At 43.4% G+C, this 22,404-nt stretch overlaps 1 protein-coding gene across 1 annotated transcript in view; it reads left to right on the top strand.

Annotated features, from left to right (window-relative positions):
• The window catches only part of USH2A (usherin), a 646,790-nt gene that overhangs the window by 136,269 nt on the left and 488,117 nt on the right, over positions 1–22,404 (top strand). The window contains exons 16-19 of the mRNA XM_048504848.1: positions 4,290–4,784; positions 6,537–6,809; positions 9,575–9,732; positions 13,467–13,611. Of these exons, the coding sequence (XP_048360805.1) occupies positions 4,290–4,784; positions 6,537–6,809; positions 9,575–9,732; positions 13,467–13,611 (1,071 nt within the window). The remainder of the gene's footprint in view (positions 1–4,289; positions 4,785–6,536; positions 6,810–9,574; positions 9,733–13,466; positions 13,612–22,404) is intronic.

Raw genomic sequence — 22,404 nt, 5'->3', positions numbered from 1 at the left:
TTCACACCTGGTATTGATATCCACGAGTGATTCTGTAGGGACGAACCAGCTCCCCTTGCATTATCTATTTTATGTGATACTATGCTCTCTCTTTGATGTAAAGGGACAACTCCACCCCCAATGCGCCCTGTCCTGTATATCCCTTTCCTATAAGAGCCTGTAGCCTGGTATATACTTGGCATCCCACTGGTTCTCCCTCATTTCCACCAGCTGTCTCTGTAATGCCCACTATATCAAAGTCCTCCTTCAAAAGCGCTCTGTACTCTAAGCTCCCCATTTTAGGAATCGAATAGCTTCTACTATTAGCATAGAGACACCTGTATACCCTGTCTCTGTATCCTTAACCTGGGATGTATGTGCTTTACCCTCCAAGTCTTTTGTAGACACTATCGCGCTTGTCACATGCACATTGCTATGTTCCTCACTTGTATGTGGTTGATTTAAAAAAAACCTCCCTCTCTGTCTGCATCCCCATAGTTACTGTATTCGAACCGAGAGTCACCTCAGCTCCTGTCGAAGCTTTCCCCAGTGATCAGTTTAAAAGCGCTGTTCTGCTGCCACCTTTTGCAATGTTGGCGCCAGCAGCCTGGTTCCTCTTTGGATTAAGATAAAGCCCGTCCTCGTTTTGTACAGAGCCTACCTTGTCCCAAAAGGTTCCCCAGTTCCTGACAAATCCACAGGAAACCCTCTGCCTTACACCACCTTCTCATCCACGCATTGTTGGGGACCCTGTATCTCCGCTTGCCCTAGCTCGCCCTCGCTGGCGATGGAGCGAGGTAAGCATTTCTGAGAAATGCCACCTTGGAGGTCCTGGACTTCGAAAAAAGCCTGTTTCCTAGCAGCCTAAATTTAGCTTCCAGAACCTCCCGGCTACATTTCCCAATGTCGATTTGGTGCCAATGTGGACCACAACTGCTGACTCCACCCCAGCATTGTCTAAAAGCCTATCTAGGCCGAAGCATTGACATCCACTTAACTTTCGCGCGAGGCAGGCAGAGTCACCATCGCGATCATTCGCCTCTCACAAACCCAACTCTACATTTTCCTAATGATCCGAGATCACCCACTACAAGGCCCCCCACCTCCCTGAGGGGTTATCCTCGAGTCTTGAGGAGGATAGCTGATCACCAGTTAAGGAAGGGATCCCATCCTAAGGGAGGCATCTTCCCCCACCTCGAACTGGCAGCGCCCTCCATCCCCAAGGCCTTCATTCTCCACTGACATCTGAAGAGATGTCACCTTGGGAAGTGGGACCCGGCTGTTAAGAGTCCTGAAAGCCTCGTCTGTCACCCTCTCTGCCTCTTTCAGCTTCTCCAGGTCTGCCACCTTGGCTTCAAGAGAGCGCACACCGCGTTCGCTTGAGTGCCAGGAAGCTCATTGCAGCCCGAGGGGCACACCCGCGACTTCTGTCCTAGTGGCAGATAGTCATACATGTGACACTCAGTGCAAAACGTACTGGAAAGCCCCATCCCCTGCTTTGGCTTTCTGCCTTCATATCTGATTTGTTTTAGATATTTAAATATTAAGCATTTAGATCACTGCCCCCTGGAGCTATCTGCACGTACTATCTGTCAAATATGTCCTTATTAATTTCAAAAAAAACAAAAAAATTAAGAATTAAAAGATTGCGCTCGCCCGTTGAAACGCTAAGCTGGTCCAGAGACTGAACTAAAGCCCCACCTTCCAGATTCCTTGCAGCCTTACAAGGAGAAAAGAGATGATAACCCTGTTAAAATACACTGTTTTTTAAAAGCTGTGGCTTTTGAAGAAAAAACCCTCCCAAAATGAACACCAACCAGGTCCTCTCTTAACTCTTCCTGGCCAAGTCTCTTGTGCTGCTACTCCTCTCTGCTGGTTCCAGAGACTGAACTAAAGCACCACCTCTCAGGACACACGCCCCACCTCTAGGACAAGAAGGAGCAAAGAGAGAGATGAACTCTGTTAACCCCCTGTTAAAGCCCACCTTCCAGATTCAGCAGCCTTACAAGGAGAAAAGAGATAACCCCTGTTAGAATACACTGTTTTAGAAGCTGTGTGGCTTTGAGGAAAAGCCCTCCAAAGATGAACACCAGCGGGTCACTTCTCTGCTCTTCCTGGCCAAGTCATCTTGTGCTGCTGCTCCTCTCTGCTGGTTCCAGAGAGACTGAACTAAAGCCCCACCTCTCAGGACAAAGCCCCCACCTCTAGGACAAAGAGGAACAAAGAGATGAACTCTCAGTTAACCTGTTAAGCCAGCCCACCTTCCAGAGTTCTTGGCAGCCTTACAAGGAGAAAAAGAGATAACCCCTGTTAAAATACACTGTTTTAAAAGCTGTGGCTTTGAGAAAAGCCCTCCAAAATGAACACCAGCAGGTCACTCTGCTCTTCCTGGCCAAGTCTCTTGTGCTGCTACTCCTCTCTGCTGGTTCCAGAGACTGAACTAAAGCCCCACCTCTCAGGACAAAAGCCCCACCTCTAGGACAAAGAGGAACAAGAGATGAACTCTGTTAACCCCTGTTAAGCCCCACCTTCCAGATTCAGCAGCCTTACAAGGAGAAAAAGAGATAACCCCTGTTAAAATACACTGTTTTAAAAGCTGTGGCTTTGAGAAAAGCCCTCCAAAATGAACACCAGCAGGTCACTCTGCTCTTCCTGGCCATGTCTCTTCTGAGACTTCTGAGATCTTGCCCATATCCCTGTCCCTTACTGTTCCTTAAATTCACTGAGTTCTGTATTCCAACCCTCCTTCATTCTAGTTTACCTAGGAACATTTATAATTGTGGAATTGGACCATGCCCCAGAAAGCTTTTTGTTCCTTCTGTTCATTTGTGTCCCCCATTCCCACGATTACCAATGCACTCATGTGCATTAATACAAAACTTCAAAACAAAGCAGCCTCGATCATCATTCATATAACCGCATAAAAGTTCTTTTTATATTGTAGAATGCTGATGCACACAGGTACTTGTACCTGTTGGAAAAACACCACTGCTTGTCTCAGCTACAGGGCAAGTGGGGCGATTGCCCCTGGCTACAACACTGATAAGAACCCAACTGCTGTGCAGCTGCCCTGGCTGCTGCTCAGTGGTGGGATTCAAGTAATTTCACAACTGGTTCCAGTGGTGGGATTCAAGTAATTTAACAACTGGTTGTTTACAAGCACCATTTTAACAACTGGTTCTGCTGAAGTGGTGCGAACCTGCTGAATCCCACCACCGCTGCTGCTGCTGCTCTCTACCCCAGCAGTGACTCAAGAAGCAGCAGCCAATGCCAAGCACAGGGAACGGAAAAGGCTAATGGATGATTGCTGTAATCTGCTGGCTGATCAGTTCCTGGCTCGCTTCACTTAGCCTTCTCTGTCTCAGACATCTGAGCAAGAGAGTTGCAATATGCCAACTTTACCCTCCCATCTCTAGCTAGCACCTATAGACCTGTGTGCCAGGCATGAGGGAAGAAGAGGTACTGTACCTGCCTGCTCATTCTGCTAGTGATGCTCTAAAAAGCTAATCTGCCATAACACAACTAGTTTATTTCCCTGGCAAACACTATAAGATAATTCTAAGGAACTTCTCCCCAAAAACTACCAATCTTGGACATCGAAATATAATATAAGCCAAATTTTCAATAGATTTGTGATCACAAGAGCACACTTGATCATAAAATGGGATCTTCTTGTAGCAGCCCGTCACTATTGCCAATTTTTAATTTTTAATTTATTTATTTATCAAATTTATATCCCACCCTATCTCATGCCTTTCTATATTCTATGATCTTTAGGTCAGCAGGGAGGTTTATAGGGAAAAGATATAAGATGTTTACATAAAGTGGCTGAAATCATGGTACTGATAGTCTCATCCAAGTCAGCTCCTCCCACAGCCATGCCCCAAACCACCCCCACCCCACTTGTGGGGACTCAGGGATGCTGGCACAGTGTCCTATACCATGTCCTACAGCCAGGGATGGTGGCGGCAGCTGCATTCCATCAGTTTTGCCCCTCCACTCGGGCAAGTGTTCCAGGCAGGGCAAATCCTCCAGTGGAACTGAAAAACTGGATGAACACCCTTCATATTCCATAGCTCATACAATATTGCTTAAGGATATATTGATAGCAAAATATTTATCAATTTTACCATAATTACTTTTTAGGTACCCAAATTATTAAGTATCCAGTGAACTGTGTAACATGCAATTCATCTTTAAACATATGGATATCACAGTTTTGAAAATTATTTTAGAATAAATAATAATTTTAAATACGGAGTTTCTCAGTATTTCACAACTGGGTTTTAATTTTTATGTATCTATTACAGGCACCAAGATCTTCACTGAGAACTCTTTGTTTCCCTACACCTTTTATTCATACTACCTTGAGACCAGCAATGACCACGGATCTACAAGAAGTGCAGCCTTGACTTACAGGACAGAGCCTGGAATACCTGTAGGAAACTTGCATTTAAGCTCAGTCCTTCCTGTCGGGCCATACTCTGTTTCATTCAACTGGACAGCCTTATCAAATGACTCTGGTCCTATAGAGAAATATATTTTGACATGTACTTCATCTGTAGATCTTCAACCTTGTGGCCAGTATGAAGGCTTAGAAACCTTGGCAACTGTTTGGAATTTGGTTCCATTTACAAAATACAGTTTCTCTGTTCAAGCTTGCACTAGTGGGGGCTGCTTACTGAGCCAGCCGGTGCCAGTAATTACTGCACAGGCCCCTCCAGAGGGGCAACAACCCCCCGTCATAGAAACCATCAGTTCTACAGAATTATTTGTAAAATGGTCTCCACCCAGGAAACCAAATGGTAGGATCTGAAATCCTTATTTACTAAAAATTAAGATGAATAGATATTTTTCCTGAAAACCTGAATTGCTTTGTTGGCTTTTGTATAGATTTACACTATTATTACTAGACACAGTCTGTTTCCTATAGACACATCTGAACATGTGAGAAATGATCAGCATGAGCACAAATTAATCCCATCCTATGCTATGGCTGGCCTTTTTCAGTATGTTCCTTCACAACATGCCATCTATTGTGTTCAGTGCAGGTCTGTACACACACACAAACACACACACACAATTAAAGTAATTGTGGATTCAGTGTGATATACTGCTTTTGGTTGTATGATGCAGGAATGGCTGAGAAGAAAGAAACAATGACTCCATCAAACATTGTGCTGATCTCGTCTCACAAGGCACCGCTGTGTGGGTGGTGCTGTGTCTATATTATTTGTTGTGTATTTACATAGTGCTTAGGTGGCATGGTATAACCCAATCTCCTCAGATGGTGAAATAATAAAACCATATAAAACATATATAATCAAAACAACTCTAAAAAAATTAAAAATGTAGTTTTTTACACACACAACAGTTAAAATACATACAAAATATAAGAACATTGGCTAGGAAGGAGGGATCATTGAAGGAATGCCAAACAAAACAGAAAAAAAGCTTTTACCCTCTTGCAGAAAACTGTAGCAGAAGGGGACAAGAGTCTCTCTTGGAAGTTCCAGAGCTTTGGTGTTATGATCCAGAAGGCCTTCTCCCAGGTTGCTGCCTACCTAATATCATAAAGTGGGGTTGTTTGAAGCAGGGCCTCCAAAGATGACCAGAACAGTTGGTCAGGTTCATAAGAGATTATGCAGTCAGCTCTGTTGGTCCCAAACCCCATAGGGTTTTGAAGGTCAACATCAGAACCTTGAATTGTTCCCAGAAACAAACTGGAAGCCAGTGTAGGTGAGTAAAGATTGGAGTGATATGGTCTTTACAATTCACTACTATGTCTTTCAGTCCCAGTCAGTGGCAGAGTGCCAAGGGGACGGAGTGCGTGCGTCATGCACTGGGCGCACACCTGGGGGGTGGAAAATCAACCCAGCTCCTCCCCCTTTTCCCCATGCCCCCGCAGCCCCCCAAGGCACCCCCCACAGCACCCCCACCCCCCTTCCCACACTTACCTACGTTCCTTTTCTTTTTTAGTACTTTTTGAGGCTGAAAAAAGCAGCCTATTTACAGTTCAGGCTAAAAATTGCCTGAGGAACTACAGTTCCCAGGAGACCTTGGGGCTCACAAGGTCTCCTGGGAAGTATAGTTAGTCAGGCAGTTTTTCCCCTGAACTGTGAAGAGGCTGCTTTTTTCAGCCTCAAAAAGTACTAGAAATAGAAAAGGAATGTAAATGCGATGTGGAAAAGAAGATATGTGAGGGGGTGCCACAGAGATCTTGAGGGGCACCCGATGGGGGGGGGGCATTGGGGGCTGGAAAAAACACACTGAGCACCAGAGGCAGTTTGGCTCAGCTACGCCTCTGGCCCCAGTTCAGATATCTGGTACAGAAGGATACCATGACTGATGGTATCAAAAGCTGCTGAGAGGTCCAGGAGAATCAACAGTCACACTCTGTCTATTTCTTGGTTCAATTCATCCACCAAAGCAACCAAGTATATTTATATAGTACCATCACTAGGCATGATTTCTTAACGTATTAGTAGCTGTAGTAGAATTTCAAATATTCTCAGAGCAATATATTCCTTTGGTTAATCAGTGATTGTTGTTTCTAGGAATAATTATTAGGTACGAACTGTACATGAAAGGACTACTACAATCAAATGGAAGCTTTGTGCCCCCTGAAAGTCGCATTTTCCAAGCCAGTGGGTGGTACAGTCCTCAACCAGTGACAGAATCTGCCAATGAGAACGCTTTGACACCACCTCTAACTAGCACAAAAATTACTGATTTAAAACCATTCACAGAGTATGCATTCCGTGTTCTTTCAGTCAATATGGCAGGGAGCACATTTTCAAAATGGACTTCCCAGAGGACTGCAGAGGCAGGTAATAGGTCTTATAAATTCATTTTCAAATGTTGGAAAATGTGTGCCCCCACTGACTCCCTTATCATTTCTTATTGTTTCTTGTAGTATATTTTGATGTGTACTGTGAAGAATCCATTTTCTTCCTGTTAATAAATGAATAAATTAATTATTTGAATACTTCATTTTAATTCAATAGCAACTTCTTAAGAAGTTACAGTTGCACTTTAATGCCAAGCAACTCACTTTAATGCTAAAAAGAGAACATTGGAAAGCTGTGGTGAATCTTCCCTATCTGTCCTATGCGTTACATCCATGCAGTTGGTCACTTCAGATAATTTTCTTTCTCCCTGGACCCAGTATCAGACATAAGCCTGGAACAGAGACAAGTGCCTGCAGCAGTGGACAGAGCTGAGATAAAGTGATAGGATAGTTGTAGAAAAGAGAGAACACATTTTTTGTGTGAATAGGGCAGAGATGGATGAAATAAAAACATGTCTGTCATCAGCATATCTAGCTTGACCCTTAAGTGGTATATATTTGGAAAAAATCAGTTGCCTTTTTAAAGGGATTTTGTAGACTGGTATGAACAGGAACCCCATAGTCCTTCACCTGTTAATGTTTGCAGATTTCAGAAAAACTGTTTGATGGAGAATGGTGTGTGGGTGCCCATTTCCACAAACACAGGATCAAGGGAAGGATGTGTGTGTGTATGAACTAGATCACGTTGAATCCATTCCTGGAACTTATCTGACCAGGAAACCTTAATTAAGCCAGTGGAGCACTTTTTGGGATCCTAGTACCATGAAACTGTGAACCCACAAATCACTCCCATCCCCTGCAGGTTGTCCATGCTTGGCAGATACAAGGGGCATAAAGAAACGGAGGGAGGAAATGAAAAACACAAATGGAATATCTGTTGCTGGTCTCTTTTGCAAGATGGATGGCATTACATAGCACAAATGGTCATCATTACAATCAGCAGCCCTATAGCTTTTCCTCTTCCTCAAAAGTGGCCGCCCTATATCTTTCCTTCATTTCAAAACATGATGCTTGTGTTTTGCTAATTTTACTGCAGCAGTGGATTGTTGTCATGGGGGTTGGGGAATGAGATCCTGTCACATAGTTTAGCAAAGCAGGGCAAAGTTGAGGGCTGATGGTTTCCATGGCATAGTAGACTACAACATCAGAATCTGTTGAGCTACAATACCGCACTTACTGTTTAGTCTGATTCAGCTTTTCAAGTGTCTCACAAAAAGCAATGGGACTGAAAACTATTTGTTTTGTCTAAAATGAAGCACTCGTATAAACTTTGCATAATGATTTTTAAGCATTTAAGAGATTATAAGTAAGGGACGTGTAAGGTTTGGTGAGAGGGGGGTGGTATCTTATTTTCCTCTATGCGACTATTTTCTTGTTCCTTTTCCTGAAAACTCCATAGCCTTTTCCTTCTTCCTTCTGCCCTCCATACCCACAAGCCAACCTAGTATTATTTGCCCTTCATCAGCATCCCTCTTTTCCTACTCCTGGCAGCCTTTCCAAGTTGCACAGTGCCAGTCTCTAGGCTGGTCTGAGGAGCATGAAAGGACTTGCGGGGGCATCTTACTATCCCCTGTATCTTCCTCCCCACACTGTTTCCTCATTGTTCCCTCCTGGAAGCATATATATCCTCAGCGTTCCCTGTTTCTTGCTCTCCTTCCCACCCACCCACCAAATTACCTCTTATCAGGCCCCCATCTTCAGCTATACTTATTGTTTACTTATTTATATTACTTATTTATTTACTTCATATATACCTCACCTTTCTCCCCAGTTGGAAACCCAAAGCAGCTTACATCATTCTCTTCTCCTCCATTTTGTTTTAAGATTTTAGATTTTCTGCAAATCTGGTGCTTTTCTCAAACAGTTTTGTGTTGTCCAGGGCCCCAATCTCTGGATTTAAGAATTCATACATGGAGCTATGTTGAGAATTAAATGTAATGATGATGTACATTGATCATTATTTTTGTGTCCTTCCATTAAACTTTTGTCTAGGATCACATTCACAGTGTCACTCAAATCAACAAGTTAGGCAACTCATCTGAAACATATTTCACTTGGATGTAAGCCCCACTGATTTTTCCCAGATGGGACTTCCATCCAAGTAGATGGCTTAAAGCCAAGGACTTTGCTTTAATTGGTTTGTGGATTGGGCCATTAACTTCAAAGCATCCAGCAGGATTTTCCGGGGACAGATTTGTAAATGGTAAATCGCAAAATATAGCCATTTTAGAGTGCCTAGATAGAATAGAAGTCACATGTCATGTAATTAAACATCTCCGTTATATCAGCTATTCTAATACAAGAGAGACATGTTAATTTCAAACCTGCGCAGCAATTAAATTTACTTTGACGGTATTTAAGTGTTCAACAATCTTTGCTCTAATCAGATTTTTCCTGGGTCCCAGGAAGACTGCGCTTTTAAAAATCCATCTACTTTGCGATTATGTGAAACCTGTACTGTGTTTCAGATGTAAGTGGTGGTTAGTGCATCATAAAAATAATAGATCCCATACTTTGTCTATAGGTGGGGTTCATTTACTTTAAAATTGTGGCATTGAAAACCATATGAAAATTCCTTTTAGACCTGAAAATTAATTTCTACAATCTGCTTATTTAGGAATTGGATGCAAACAGCCATTCTATCAAGTTTAACAGATGGTATTTTACAAATATAGTGGGAAAACTTGCCTGACACATGTTGTTCATTTATTTTATGATAAATTAGCACATTTATTTGTGTTTTAGCTCCTGTATTCATGCCACCTCCATCAGTATTCCCTCTTTCACCGTATTCTCTGAATGTGTCTTGGGGAAAGCCACAGAATAATGAAGCAAGAGGAGAAGTGATGGGGTACAGCATCAATGTAATTACAGAACAAAAAGTCTTGCCAGTGTTTTCTCAGGTATTATTGTTATTAGCAATCTGTTTTCTCTGGTTATTGATATATCGATGTTATAAAGTGGTCCCAGTCTTGTTGGCTATGCCAAATTCTAATATGCCAGTGGAGAGGTACTTGCCATTATCAAAGTGCAGTGAAGGGGTATCAAAGCTTTATCATGGCAGGTTGCCCACAACAGAACTGTCTTTGTATCAGGGGATTTGACTTATTTCAGCAGATTGTTCTGGAGTCTCTTTGTTTATCTCTATGAAGTAAAGACTTAATCCTGCAAGGTTAGCCAAGAGAATCAGTGTGAAGGCAATGCTTCCCAACTTCTTAACCATGGTTATATTATTGGGAACAGTTGGCTAGCAGGCTTACTCCTCTCTCTCTGTTGTCCTTTCCTAAAGGAATTTCCTTTCCTTCCGTTTTCACTGTCATCCATGATACACATTATTACATCTACATTAAAATGACTGTTGACCTTAGAGAGCTTGATACCTGAATTTGAAACCAGAACTTGAGGCTGATCAGCAAAACGCTAATGTTTAGTGGTTTCCGGAGCACAGAGATATAATGATGTATATAATGCTGCACTACATTTATGCTAAAAAGAGGAAGGACAATAGTTTCACTCAGATGTCAGGACAAACTTTTATATGTGCTTTACAAATTCAGCTTGTTCTTGTTTATGTATGTTTCTGCTGCTTCTCCTACCCCATATGAGTGTGATTAAGTGTCCTGGTCTGAAAAACCTTAAGGAAGTCTAGTATGTTGTTATATTTGGCAACAGCTGCTTGAGCAAACTGGACTTTGTGCCCTTTTCACAATCTGTAATCCTAAACCTTAGGTTCAGTTCAGATATAGTATGAAACAATGGTTTAATTAAGCTAGCTATGATTAACGTGATTATCTGAATGCAAGATGTTCTACAAACCACATTTAGTACTAAATTTTGTGTGATGTTTGATTTGCAGACAGCCTGGCTTCTAATGAACCCTCCCTGGCTGTAGAACAGGCAATGAAACCAGCATTTGCGAAGGCAAACTAGGATTTGAGTGATTTCTTGTGGTCAGAATTACAGCTTCACAAACCAATCATTGTTAAAAGAAATATGATTTTAAATTTTAATCCCAGTTTATAATCCCAGTTTGCGAGGAGGAAACAAGTTGCTGGTTGCCCACATGCCTGCTTTTAGACATGACAGCAAAAAGGATCTAAATTTGAGCCTTCTGAAACCAGTGCTGCAGGAGCGCTGCACCAATTCTCAGCCTAAAACAATGTGCAGAAATTAGGACCTGAACTGATGCTCTCCCATTAAAATGCATTGACACGTAGGATCAGACCTCTAGCCCCAAACTGTGTAGAGGCTGAATGGTTGGGTTTGAATTGGAAAGTGATATTTCAATCCCCATACAATTAGAAACCTCACTAGATTTTATTTATTTATTTATTTATATTTCAAATTTATAGGCCGCCTCTTCCCCAAGGGGCTCGAGGCGGCTTCCAACATGGCTGTTCTCTGACAGCAGCTCCAACAGCATAAATTAACACATTTAAAATCCAGCATAAATTAACACATTTAAAATCCAGCAACAATCATATACAATTTAAACAATAAACCAATAAAACGGTAAAAACGGGCGCCCAATCCCAAGGCTAAAAGGGAGAATTAAATAATAGAAGAGGAAAAGGTAAAACGGCGCCCCAGATAGAATCAACAGTGGGCCCGACCGAAATAACAAGGGATGGAGAATGGCAGCCTCAGTTTCAGCCCGGTGGAATAGCTCTGTTTTGCAGGCCCTGCGGAACTCACCAAGATCCCGCAGGGCCCGGACTGATGGAGGTAGAGCATTCCACCAGGCAGGGGCTGGCTTCAGCCGCATCGTACGGGGCCGGGGGTCACCAGCAGTTCAGCCACCGCTGAGCGTGGTGGCCTACCGATGGGACATAAGGGTGATGCGGTCCCGTAGGTATGAGGGCCCCATGCCGCGTAAGGCCTTAAAGGTTATTACCAACACCTTGAAGACGATCCGGAACTCCACCAGCCAGTGCAGACGGCATAGCACAGGGGTGATATGATCTGAATAATCACCACCTGCCAGAAGCCGTGCCGCTGCATTCTGGACCAGCTTCAGCTTCCGGATCAATCGCAAGGGAAGGCCCAGCGTAAAGCCAGTTACAGTAATCTAGCCTCGAGGTGACCGTCGCATGGATCACGGTGTATTGTGGTCGTACCGTATATACAACCGCCGCTTCGGCGAAGATGAAAAAACGCAACCTGGGTTACATGGGCCACCTGGCTCTCCATTGTCAAGGCAGAGTCCAGGCGGACCCCCAGGCTGCGGGCCAGGGATGTCGGGGCCAGAGTGACCCCTTCTAGAATAGGGCGACTGGAAATCCCTCCGCCCAGCCAGAAGGACCTCCGATCTTTGTTGTTGGATAAAGTTTTAACCTACTCTGCCTCAACCAACCAGCAACCCGACTCTGTAAAAGCAATGCTGTAGAGCCAAGAGGGCGGAGTTCGTCCCCCTCTCCATCAACAGAATGAGCTGGGTGTCATCCGCATATTGGTGACAGACCAGCCCAAAGCTCCGCACCAGCTGAGCAAGGGGTCGCATGTAGATATTAAATAAGAGCGGGGAAAGTATCCCTGGGGAACCCCACAGCTAAGTGGAGCCCCGGAAGCCTCGTCCCCGCACCACACCTGCTGACCCCGACCCTGGAGAAACGAGGCAATCCATTGAAGGACGGTGCCTCGCACTCCAGAGGCTGCCAGGCGACCGGTCGCGGTCGACCACATCACACGCTGCTGTGAGGTCATAATACGCGCCGATCCGCCTTGGTCTAGCTGCATGCGGAGCATATCTGTGATGGCGATGAGGACGGTCTCCGTCCCATGCCCAGCACGGAAACCGGACTGGAAGGGATCGAGCACCGATGATGATGTTGTCTCTTATTTTATCCTATTTTGGTGACTGGTTGTGAGACTAACATGCTGATCAGGGTTCCTTCAAAGAATGCAATAAAATATGACAAATAATTATTTCTGCAGTGAATGATCAGGCTCCGAATTCACAACAATATTGCTCGTTCTGTTCATGAAGAGTTTAGTTAAGGTTTACATTTGTAGCACCATTTCCATGGCTTAATAGTATGCACAGTACAATACTCTGTGTGAATACCACATTTTAATCAAGCTTACTTGTCTCTAATCTTTGACAAATTACTTTAAGAAAAGAAGTTGTTTTCCTTGTGCAGTGCTCACTGATAATGCTATGTTAATAGTAGTAGTAGTAGTAGTAGTAGTAGTGTAGTAGTGGTAGTAATACAAAGGCAATATGTCTGTTCACAATTCCTGTTAGATCTCATGTTTCATGGTGATCAGAACTGTAATGGTTTGATTACATCACAAAATAGTGACACCATGATCATGCACAGTCAACACTGTTATTTATATAAACTCCTGTATCATTCAGTTTTATGAGCTTTATGATACATTTTTATAACTTTGCTCCTTCATTTCTCCACTCAAGAACTGAATTATTCCCCTTCAAATGATGTATTTGAAGTATTATAATTTAAATTTTACCTTGTTGAGGTTCTTCAAAATAATGCTATTTTCACTAATGGCTTTTGGCAAACCTTCAAAGGAAAAAATCATCAAGCCCCAAAGCAAATTCCTTATTGTTAAACATATCCTGTTATTTATTGTAAGAACTGTCACAGCATCCATGGTGATTCTGTTTCTTTTGTAGGTTTTGCATATTGCTGAAGCTCATGAGCATTCCTACATAGTGAAGGGATTGGAACCATACAGGATTTATTATTTTACAATTATTCTCTGCAATCGAGTTGGTTGTGTCAGCAGTGAACCAGGAAAGGGACAAACTTTAGCAGCCGGTAAGCGGCGGGTGGGGTGGGGGGGAGGAGGGAGTTCCACCGAAGTGCAAAGTTGGCACGTAGCTTTCTAATGAGCACCATTACACATGATCATAGGTTGATGCACAGTGACTGAGATAGGTGTCGTGTTAATACAAAGTGACTAGCTTAATTGGTATTTGTTTACCATGACAAATTAAAAACAAAACACCACATTTTCCATTTACGTTTGTAGCATATTGTAAAACTTGTGTAGGGTTTCCTTCTCAATCAAAAATCATTTAATTTCCTTTCGTTTGCTTACATTTACTGTAAAGAAAGTGCACATAAATTAGTGCCTATTGCAATAGTAGCACTAGGGGACAAATTAATATACAATTCTGCGTCTCTCCCAGTAATTGGAACACATTTCCTTCTTAGAGGGGGACTGAGTAGAAGAATGTGGGGATGGTGGGGTCAGCGGTTTGTCATACCATCCCTCCTTCCCAGTTCTTGTCATAGCGAGATATGCAAGTGCTTTGCTGAAATAATTTTTATTGAGCCACAAGCCCAGTTACAATCAGAGGGAGCTCATCCTTACCCCACCACCCCCTCAAAGGCCTTCACCCTGTGCCTTATCCATTGCCACCTAGTTAGAAGTGTGGAACAATTTGGCTGTTTCCTCCAGGCATGTGGGAACAGTAATCTTTCCTCTTCCCCCTTCCATTGTGCCTCTGACTTCCTCCATTCTGGGACTTACCTCAGTCCTGCCCTGTCAGTCTTGCCATGCTTCCTTCTCCTTCTCTAGCCCCAATAGCCATGGCCTTACCCACTCTAGGATGTTTGCTGATCTACACAACTCTTTTCCCTGAATGCACTCTGCCCTGTCCATACCCCTATACATGGATTCCCCCATGCATGCCTGCTAGCCAGGAGGACACTGGACCCAGCACTAGCCTTTCTATTTCTGCCTCATCTGGCAAGCTGCTTGACAATCAGAGGAAGGGAAAGCCGGCCTCATCTGCCTCTAATCCTGTCCTTTCCATGGCAGGATCCACCACTAGTAGGGATGTCAGCCTCCAGGTAGAACCTGGGGAACCCTTGGAATTACAGCTTATCTCTAGTCTACAGACATCAGTTCCCCTGGAGAAAATGGATGAATTGGCAGGTGGAGTCTATGGTATTATACATGTTGAGGTTGCTTCCATCCCAAACTTACCCCTCTCAGGGCTCCATTCCCAAATCTACAGGGGTTTCTCAACCTAGAGCTGGCACCCCTCCCCCCCTCCCTGCCTAAAGCCAGGAAGGACCAGCCAATCCTACCCCCTAGGTCTTTCTAAATGTTGTCTTTAGCCTATCCCAGTGCCAAATAAGCAGACAGTGCTGGGAAACCCAACTGCCAGGGCTGGGCCTCATAAAATGGTACTGAAAAAGTTGTCTAGAGAAAAATTCCAGCTGTATAAACACATAGAACATTTTCTTACTAGACACATTTGCTAAAAGAAAATATTTATGTCACTTTGTTCTCTGTATCAGTTGCTATAACATATAACACTGCTTTATAAAAATGTAGCCTATGAACATGGAACTCTTCAGTTCAAAACTTGCATGTGCCATGAAACCAGTAGATGGTTTTGGCAAGCTACTATCTTTGGCATCAGCCCTGATCTGCAAAATACTGTTGACTTAAAATATAGCCATGTCTCTGTGATATACTATGTAATACTGTTTTCATACCAACTTTTTCATTCTGTTTTCAAGAGCAAAGCTTGCATCATACCACAGTAAGTAATTAGTCCACCTAATGTAAGATCGATAATTGCAGTGGAGGTTTGTGATGCAATGGCCTCAGACTTACTTAGAATCACAGAATCATAGAGTTGGAAGGGACCCCAAGGGCCATCAAGTCTATCCTCCTGCCATCCTGACAGATGGCCATCCAACCGCTGTTTAAAAACTTCAAAAGAAGGAGACTCCACCAAATGCTGAGGCATGTATTCCACTGTCAGGAAGTTCTTCCAAATGTTTGGTGGAATATCTTTTCCTGCATCTTGAATCCATTATTCCTTATTCTACTCTCTGGAGCACCAGAAAACAAGTTTGCTCACTCTTCAACATGACATCTCTTCAAATATTTAAATATGGCTATCATGTCACCCCTTAACCTTGTTTTCTCCAGACTAAACATACCCATTTCCTTAAGTCTCTCCTTCTAGGGCATTGATTTCTGACCTTTTACCATTTTAGTGTTACCCCTCTGTATCTATTCCAGCTTGTCAATATCCTTCTTGAATTGCCATGCCCAGAACTGGACACAGTATTCCAGGTGAGGTCTGACCAATGCAGAATAGATTGACTCTATTATGTCCCTTGATCTAGACACTATACTGCTACTGATGCAGCCCAGAATTGCACTGGGTTTCTTAGCTGCTGCATCTACTTAGACTCCCAGACCCCTATCAGATATACTGTTGTCAAGCCAGGGGTAACCCATCCTATATTTGTGCATTTCATTTTATCTCCATAAGTATAGTATCTTACATTTATCTCTGTTGAAATTCATTTTGTTAGTTTTGGCCCAGTTCTCCAATCAGGTCATTTTGAATTCTGACCCAGTCATCTGGGGTATTAGCTACCCCTCCTAATTTGGTGTCATCTGCAGATTTGATTGCATGCCCTCTATTCCATCATCCAAGTCATTGATAAAAATATTGAATAGCACTGGGCCCAGAACCCTGTGGCACCCCACTAGTCACTTCTCTCCAGGACAAAGATGAGCCACTGGGGAGCACCCTTTGGGGCTGTGTTGTGACTTGGGGCTGGGAACATGGAGAGGAAGACCATTGGGCCAACTCTTTACTATCAGCATGGCTCATTGATCTTCCAAGAGCTGGTGGGGCAGTGGGAGTTTTGGGTGGACCTGACAAGGGTCATCATCTGGGTCCACCCCCCCCCCTTTACTTAGCCAGGTTGTCTTGCCCTATTTGGGTGCAAGATTTCTCTCCCACTCACTCTGCATTTGGATTGTTATGGGTAGTGTTTCAGATTATCCTTTCTTGCTGTTAGGCAGATCATGAAAAAGAGGCTACAACAGATCAGGCAGTGCTTGGCTCTCATGGCCCTTGCTTACATATCCAGGGTAATGTCAATCATCATTTTGGAGTCAGCAAGAAATTTTTCTCCAGGCCACATTGACCTGGGATCCTGGAGGTTTTTGCTTTCCTCTGGGCACAGAGCGGAGTTCTTTGTGGGAGTAGGGAGGCGGTAATTGTAATTATCCTGCAGAGGGTTGGACTAGATGATCCTTGAGCCCATTCCAGAGCCATGTTTTTATGTTTCTATGATCTGCATCTTAGTCTCAGCTTGCAGTTTGCACATTGGGATGGATCCATTTGTGCGGAGACAATGCCTGCAAGCCCATCTCCACCATTTTGGGTGGATCCATTCAGCAGCATGCCCAGTTCAGGGGCTGCTGGCTGGTGCAGGGGGATCACGCAGTGGCTTGTGCCCACGTGGGATCCACAGTCCCCCCTGCAGGCAACTGGGGGATGGGGCTTTATTGGGTGGTAAGCATGTCCCCAATGTTGGAATCTTCCCCATGCTATGTTAATGCTCTTGCAGCTGTATTCAATACAGATGTAGTCTATTTTTCCCCAGTCTGGAGTGTATGTGGTCCTTTCCCCCAAACTTGCTCCCCTCATTTCCTTTGGCCCCACAAGTCTAGTTTTCACAGCACACTACAGTTGTGTTGTTCTTTGAATCAAAGCATCTGGAATGTGCTATAGTGGGTGAGACTGATATGTGCAATTGGCGGGGCTTGCAGTACTTCTGTTTCTGGAAGGCAGATCCAACACTAAATTGCCCATGTGGTTGTATGAAGACTTTTGTGTGTATATGATCTTCCCATCTCAATAAATTGGCATTATCTGCAATTAATCCATTGCCTTTGTACATTGTTTGGCCCAGTTGCACTTGCAACTTCTGGCCTTGATGACATATTGGCTTTTTTGACCTCTATACATTCAGGACCAAAGCACACATACATATTTACATGCCTATTTCAAACATGGTCACAAAGTTATACCTGAGGAATTACAGCAGTATCAAAATATGCAACTCAGTATCAGAGAGACAGTGTAGTATAGTGGTTGTTGTGTCTGGGAGATCAAAGCCTGAACCCCCATTCTGCCATGAAAGTGTAAGGCTGAACACACTCAAACGAAGTCAGCTCTGTGAAACAGGAATAACTTTATTGATATATGTCACCCTATCTACAGGGTTCTTGCCCTCAGTTCCAGTATATATAAGGTGTGTGGGTGGGTGGTTCCCTGTTACAGTGGGAACGGAGAAATGAAACTTATAGGGGACTCGGAGAAGTGAAACTTAGCCTGACAGGTGAAGTGAAACAGCCCTGACATCCCGCTCCCCTTAAGGCCCCCTCCCACCCGGTTTGTCCAGGTATGCCCAGTGAAAGGCCTGGAGCAGGTGTGGAGCAGCGACGTGTTGCACTGACACCCATTCGTTGTACCCGGGGGGGGAGGTCCTTCCACTCGACCAGATATTGCAAAGTTCTCCTATGCATGCGAGAGTCCACGATAGCGGCGATTTCCTGGTGTATCTCCCCATTGACTATGTATACTTCGGGTGGAGGGTCGTCCTGGTGCCAAACGTCACTGGGGGCCACTTTCTTTAGGAGGCTGATGTGGAACACCGGGTGGATACGGGCGAGGGTTTTGGGGAGCTCGAGTTCAAGTGCGACCGGGTTGATCACCCGAGAGACGCAAAAAGGTCTGATAAACCGTGCTCCTAGCTTGCACGTCCCTGGCAGGCCCCGCAAGTTCTTGGTGGAGAGGTACGCCCTGTCCCCCACCTTATAATCCACCGGTCAGTGTTTGCGGTCGGCTAAGTGCTTGTAGTCCGATTTGGCCTTGTCTAGGGATTCAAGGGCGACGATCCACTCATCCAGATCTGGCGGTGCATCCAGTAGCACCCCCTGCAGTGGAAATGGGTCATTGTTGCATCCATAGATCACCTTGAATGGGCTTTGGCCCGTACGTGCTTGTACGGTGTTGTTGTGCATTGTGCGGTACTCGAAGAATGGGAGGAGGGTTGTCCAATCATCATTGTGTTGGTTGACATAACAGTGGAGGTACTACTTGAGGATGCCGTTGACCCGTTCGGTCTCGCCATCTGTTGCTGCATGGTAGGCAGAAGAGAGGCCCAACTCAACCCCCAGCAGTCCCATGAATGCCCTCCAAAAGCGGGGAATGAATTGGGGACCCCTGTCGGAAATGATCTTGCGGGGGCCCTGTGGAGTTGGTAGGTGTGGGTTAGGAACAAGTGGGCCATCTTTTGGACTGAAGAGAGTCCCCTGCATGGGACGAAGTGAGCCTGTTTAGAGAATAGGTCCACCACAACCCAGATGACCAACTTCCCCCTGCTGGCAGGGAGATCAGTAATGAAGTCCATAGAAATACAGCGCCATGGGGCTTCGGGGCTGGGAAGCGGCAGCAGGAGGCCTGGCTGCTTCCCCGTGATGTGTTTCACTGCCGCACAAACCGGGCACCCTGCCATGTAGTCGGCTACAACCCTGCAGAGGGAAGGCCACCAGAACTGCCTCCAAGCCAGGTGTAGGGCCTTGACAAACTCGCAGTGTCCTGCCAACTTGGCATTGTGGCAGCCTGCTAGAACCTGTCAGAGCAGGATCGCCAGGACATAGACCTTATCCCCCCTCCACCAAAGGCCCCCCTGCTCGGTGAGACCACCCATGTTGCGGTCAGGATCAGATTGTTTGGGTACTAACAATTTTTAGAGTTAGAATTGACAGAGAGAGAATTAAGCCCAAGATCAGTTAAACTTCTTGAGTCAACAAGCATTTTAATCTCTGCCTTCAGTTTCTAACTCCAGCACTGTATTCATTGTACCATACTACATGTAAATTTATTTGTCTTTCACCCAGTTTTCACATATGAACTGGAAAATCAGTGCCAACATTTTACATATCTGTAGCTCAGCATCTTGCAAGCCATTCTAATGAGCAGTTTCAATAGAAACCAATGGCGTTGAAATAGGATTTGTTATTATTAATGATGAAGCTACCTTATCTGTTCGTCAATTTCTTGAAAATAAATGGCTCATTGAAACTTGAGAGATCATTTTGGAGAACCATTAATACTTTGATATTAATTTGATATTTGATGTTAAAGTACTTTCTCATAAATATTTTTATTGAAATAAAGCAATAGCCTATTGGCTGTATGTATTTTTTGCACTGAGGAATGACTGAAAGATAACTAGCCAGTTATTAAAGATTTAAATGATAGCCTTGACTACTACCTTGATTACTTGATTAGATGATCCGGGGTATGAGGAACAAGGGTATCATACACCTCGTATACGCCAGCAGAGAATGGATTTCCATAGATATTATAGAAGAATGAGAATAGAAATCTCTGGGCCAGTACCCAAATGGGGAAGGAATATATTTTAATAGTCTGAAAGAATAATGCAAACAAAAGCTAAGATACTGCAATTAAGGTCAAGCATATCTTCAATAATATATATGTCAGTGGGAACTATTTTCTTCTGAAAGCAGAATGCTGTGGAGGTGAAACGTACCACCTTCTCCTCTGTTTTTTCAGTTGGGAAACATTCAGCCTGTATTCTTATGATACCTTTGGAGATATGAATTTAGGGCCTTGCTTAAGACAAGAATTGCAGAAGATACACTGATTTTTTGGTTCACCATATATTTTCCACAGCATTAAGAGAACCTATAGTATAGTATCCAGTCATACATTGTCTTCAAGTGCTGGGTATACAGTAATCAGGTATCATTTGCATGTAGATTTCTTGTAAAATATACTTGAACTTTCCAAATGGATGTAATTTTTTTCACATGTATTTGTCCACTGCCATATCTGAAATACAACAAAGTTGTGTTTCTTGTTGTGGAGTTTTATGGAGTTTAAAGTAAGGCTATGGAAAAGAATGGACAAGAGGCATGAAAACCTGAGTAACTGTTTTCTTTTGGGAGTCATTGAATATCACTGTTAGAATCTGGTACTGAAGCTCACACAAATATTCCTATAGTCTTTGTTGCCAATCGTGAACAGCTGGTGGCTGAGAAAAGATAACCATTTGGTTATTGTCTCTTGCTCATGTGTCAAAGCAAAAGTGAATATTTAGACATTCAGGGGGCATGACAGGCCCATCTGTGTAGGTGTTACCGTGCAAAACCTGCACAACAGAAGGATTGTCAGGATTGAGCTGGCACGATGAGAGGTGCTTGTGCAATGGGTGAGCCTTCTTCACTCACTCTCTGCTATGCAGTGACACATAAATTAGTTTTGTTGGATCACAATATACAAATATTTCTGCAAATCCTATTTTATATTTAGACAAGAGTGAAGTTAGCTTTTCATACAGGATCCATCCAATATGGTATACAGGCTATGTAAATGTCGATTCAGGCTTCAGATTTACAGGCAGATTTCCAAATTCCCAATTATATCTTCAGGTATGGTTATTGATCTCTTATTGGGCAAATATTAAATTTTGGTTTGAATGTGAAATAATTTACATTGGTTTCATTGATATGAGTGAAGCTAGGCTATGAGCATTTACAGGTGATTTAAGAGTCATTTTGAAAAATTTTAGAATATGACCATGTTAGAATGCATGACTATTACATGTTTTTTGGAGTGTAGGCATGCTTTCTCTCTGTTGTTAACTGTTAAAATGTTGTGTTTCAGGAATTAATGTATGGTCTGTATCTTTTTAAAATGTAACTGTTTTCCTTTATTTTTTGTAATCATTATTTTATTTACCCTGTAAGCCAATTTGAATTCTGCAAGGTAGAAAGGCTGCTAATTATTTTTTTAATAAGTAAACAATAAATAAATGGTCAGTGGATACTTTTATATAAATCTAAGTTTTACAAATGATTCTGATTATCCAGTACTGCCAGTGCAACCTTTATCTTTATGTCTAATTATATTGTTGTTATTGCAGGTTCCTCAAATGATAGGGATTATATTGTAAATTCTGATTCCTAAACCCAGATAAAGTTACTCATGACTATAGAACAAGTTTTGAGACTACCTGAAGTCCCATTACTTTTAGTTAGACTTTAGTAATATCCAGCTTTAGTTGAATTGTACCCAATATTTTTGAAGCACTAGCAGTCAAGAACTGAAATGTCCCTTCTAAAAAACATAACCCTTTAAAGTCCTCTCAACTTTTGATTACATTCCAAAGGATAAACAATAGTTTGTGAAATCTTAATCTTTTAGTAACTGCTACTGTTTGTCATTTATACTGTTTATTTAGCAAAGTTCTTTACACAGTGCATTCAGTATTTGTCATTACAATAACCCCCTCCCTCCCCTCCCTTGCATGCCACCCTTCATTCCCTCTCTCCCTTCCCTCCCTCCCCTTCCCTTGCATGCCACTCCCTCCCCCTCCTTCTGCTAGGGTGGGTGGGCCATGTCCAGATGCCGGGCCCCCTACCCCCTCCCTTGCATGCCACCCTTCACTCCCTCTCTCCCCTTCCTCCCTCCTTCCAATTGGCCATGCTAGCAGGGGCTGATGGGAATTGTAGTCCATGAACATTTGGAGAGCCGCAGGCAAGTCGTATTTTATAAATGAAGGACTGACATAGAGACTGACTTATCCAAGGCAATATATTGAATCCATGGTAAACATGAAGCTTGAACTCAAGTCTTCTCTGAGAACTGCACATCATTTGCTATATCAAACTAGCTGCATCCTAAAGATTAGAAATTAATAAAGACTGAAATGCCTTAAACAGTCAGTGAGCAGAGGTAAAATGGA

This window comes from Sphaerodactylus townsendi, linkage group LG01, assembly GCF_021028975.2.
Source record: "Sphaerodactylus townsendi isolate TG3544 linkage group LG01, MPM_Stown_v2.3, whole genome shotgun sequence".
Classification (NCBI taxonomy): Eukaryota; Metazoa; Chordata; class Lepidosauria; order Squamata; family Sphaerodactylidae; genus Sphaerodactylus; species Sphaerodactylus townsendi.
The sequence above is the reverse complement of the archived record's forward strand: the minus strand, read 5'-3'. Positions and strand labels throughout refer to the sequence as shown.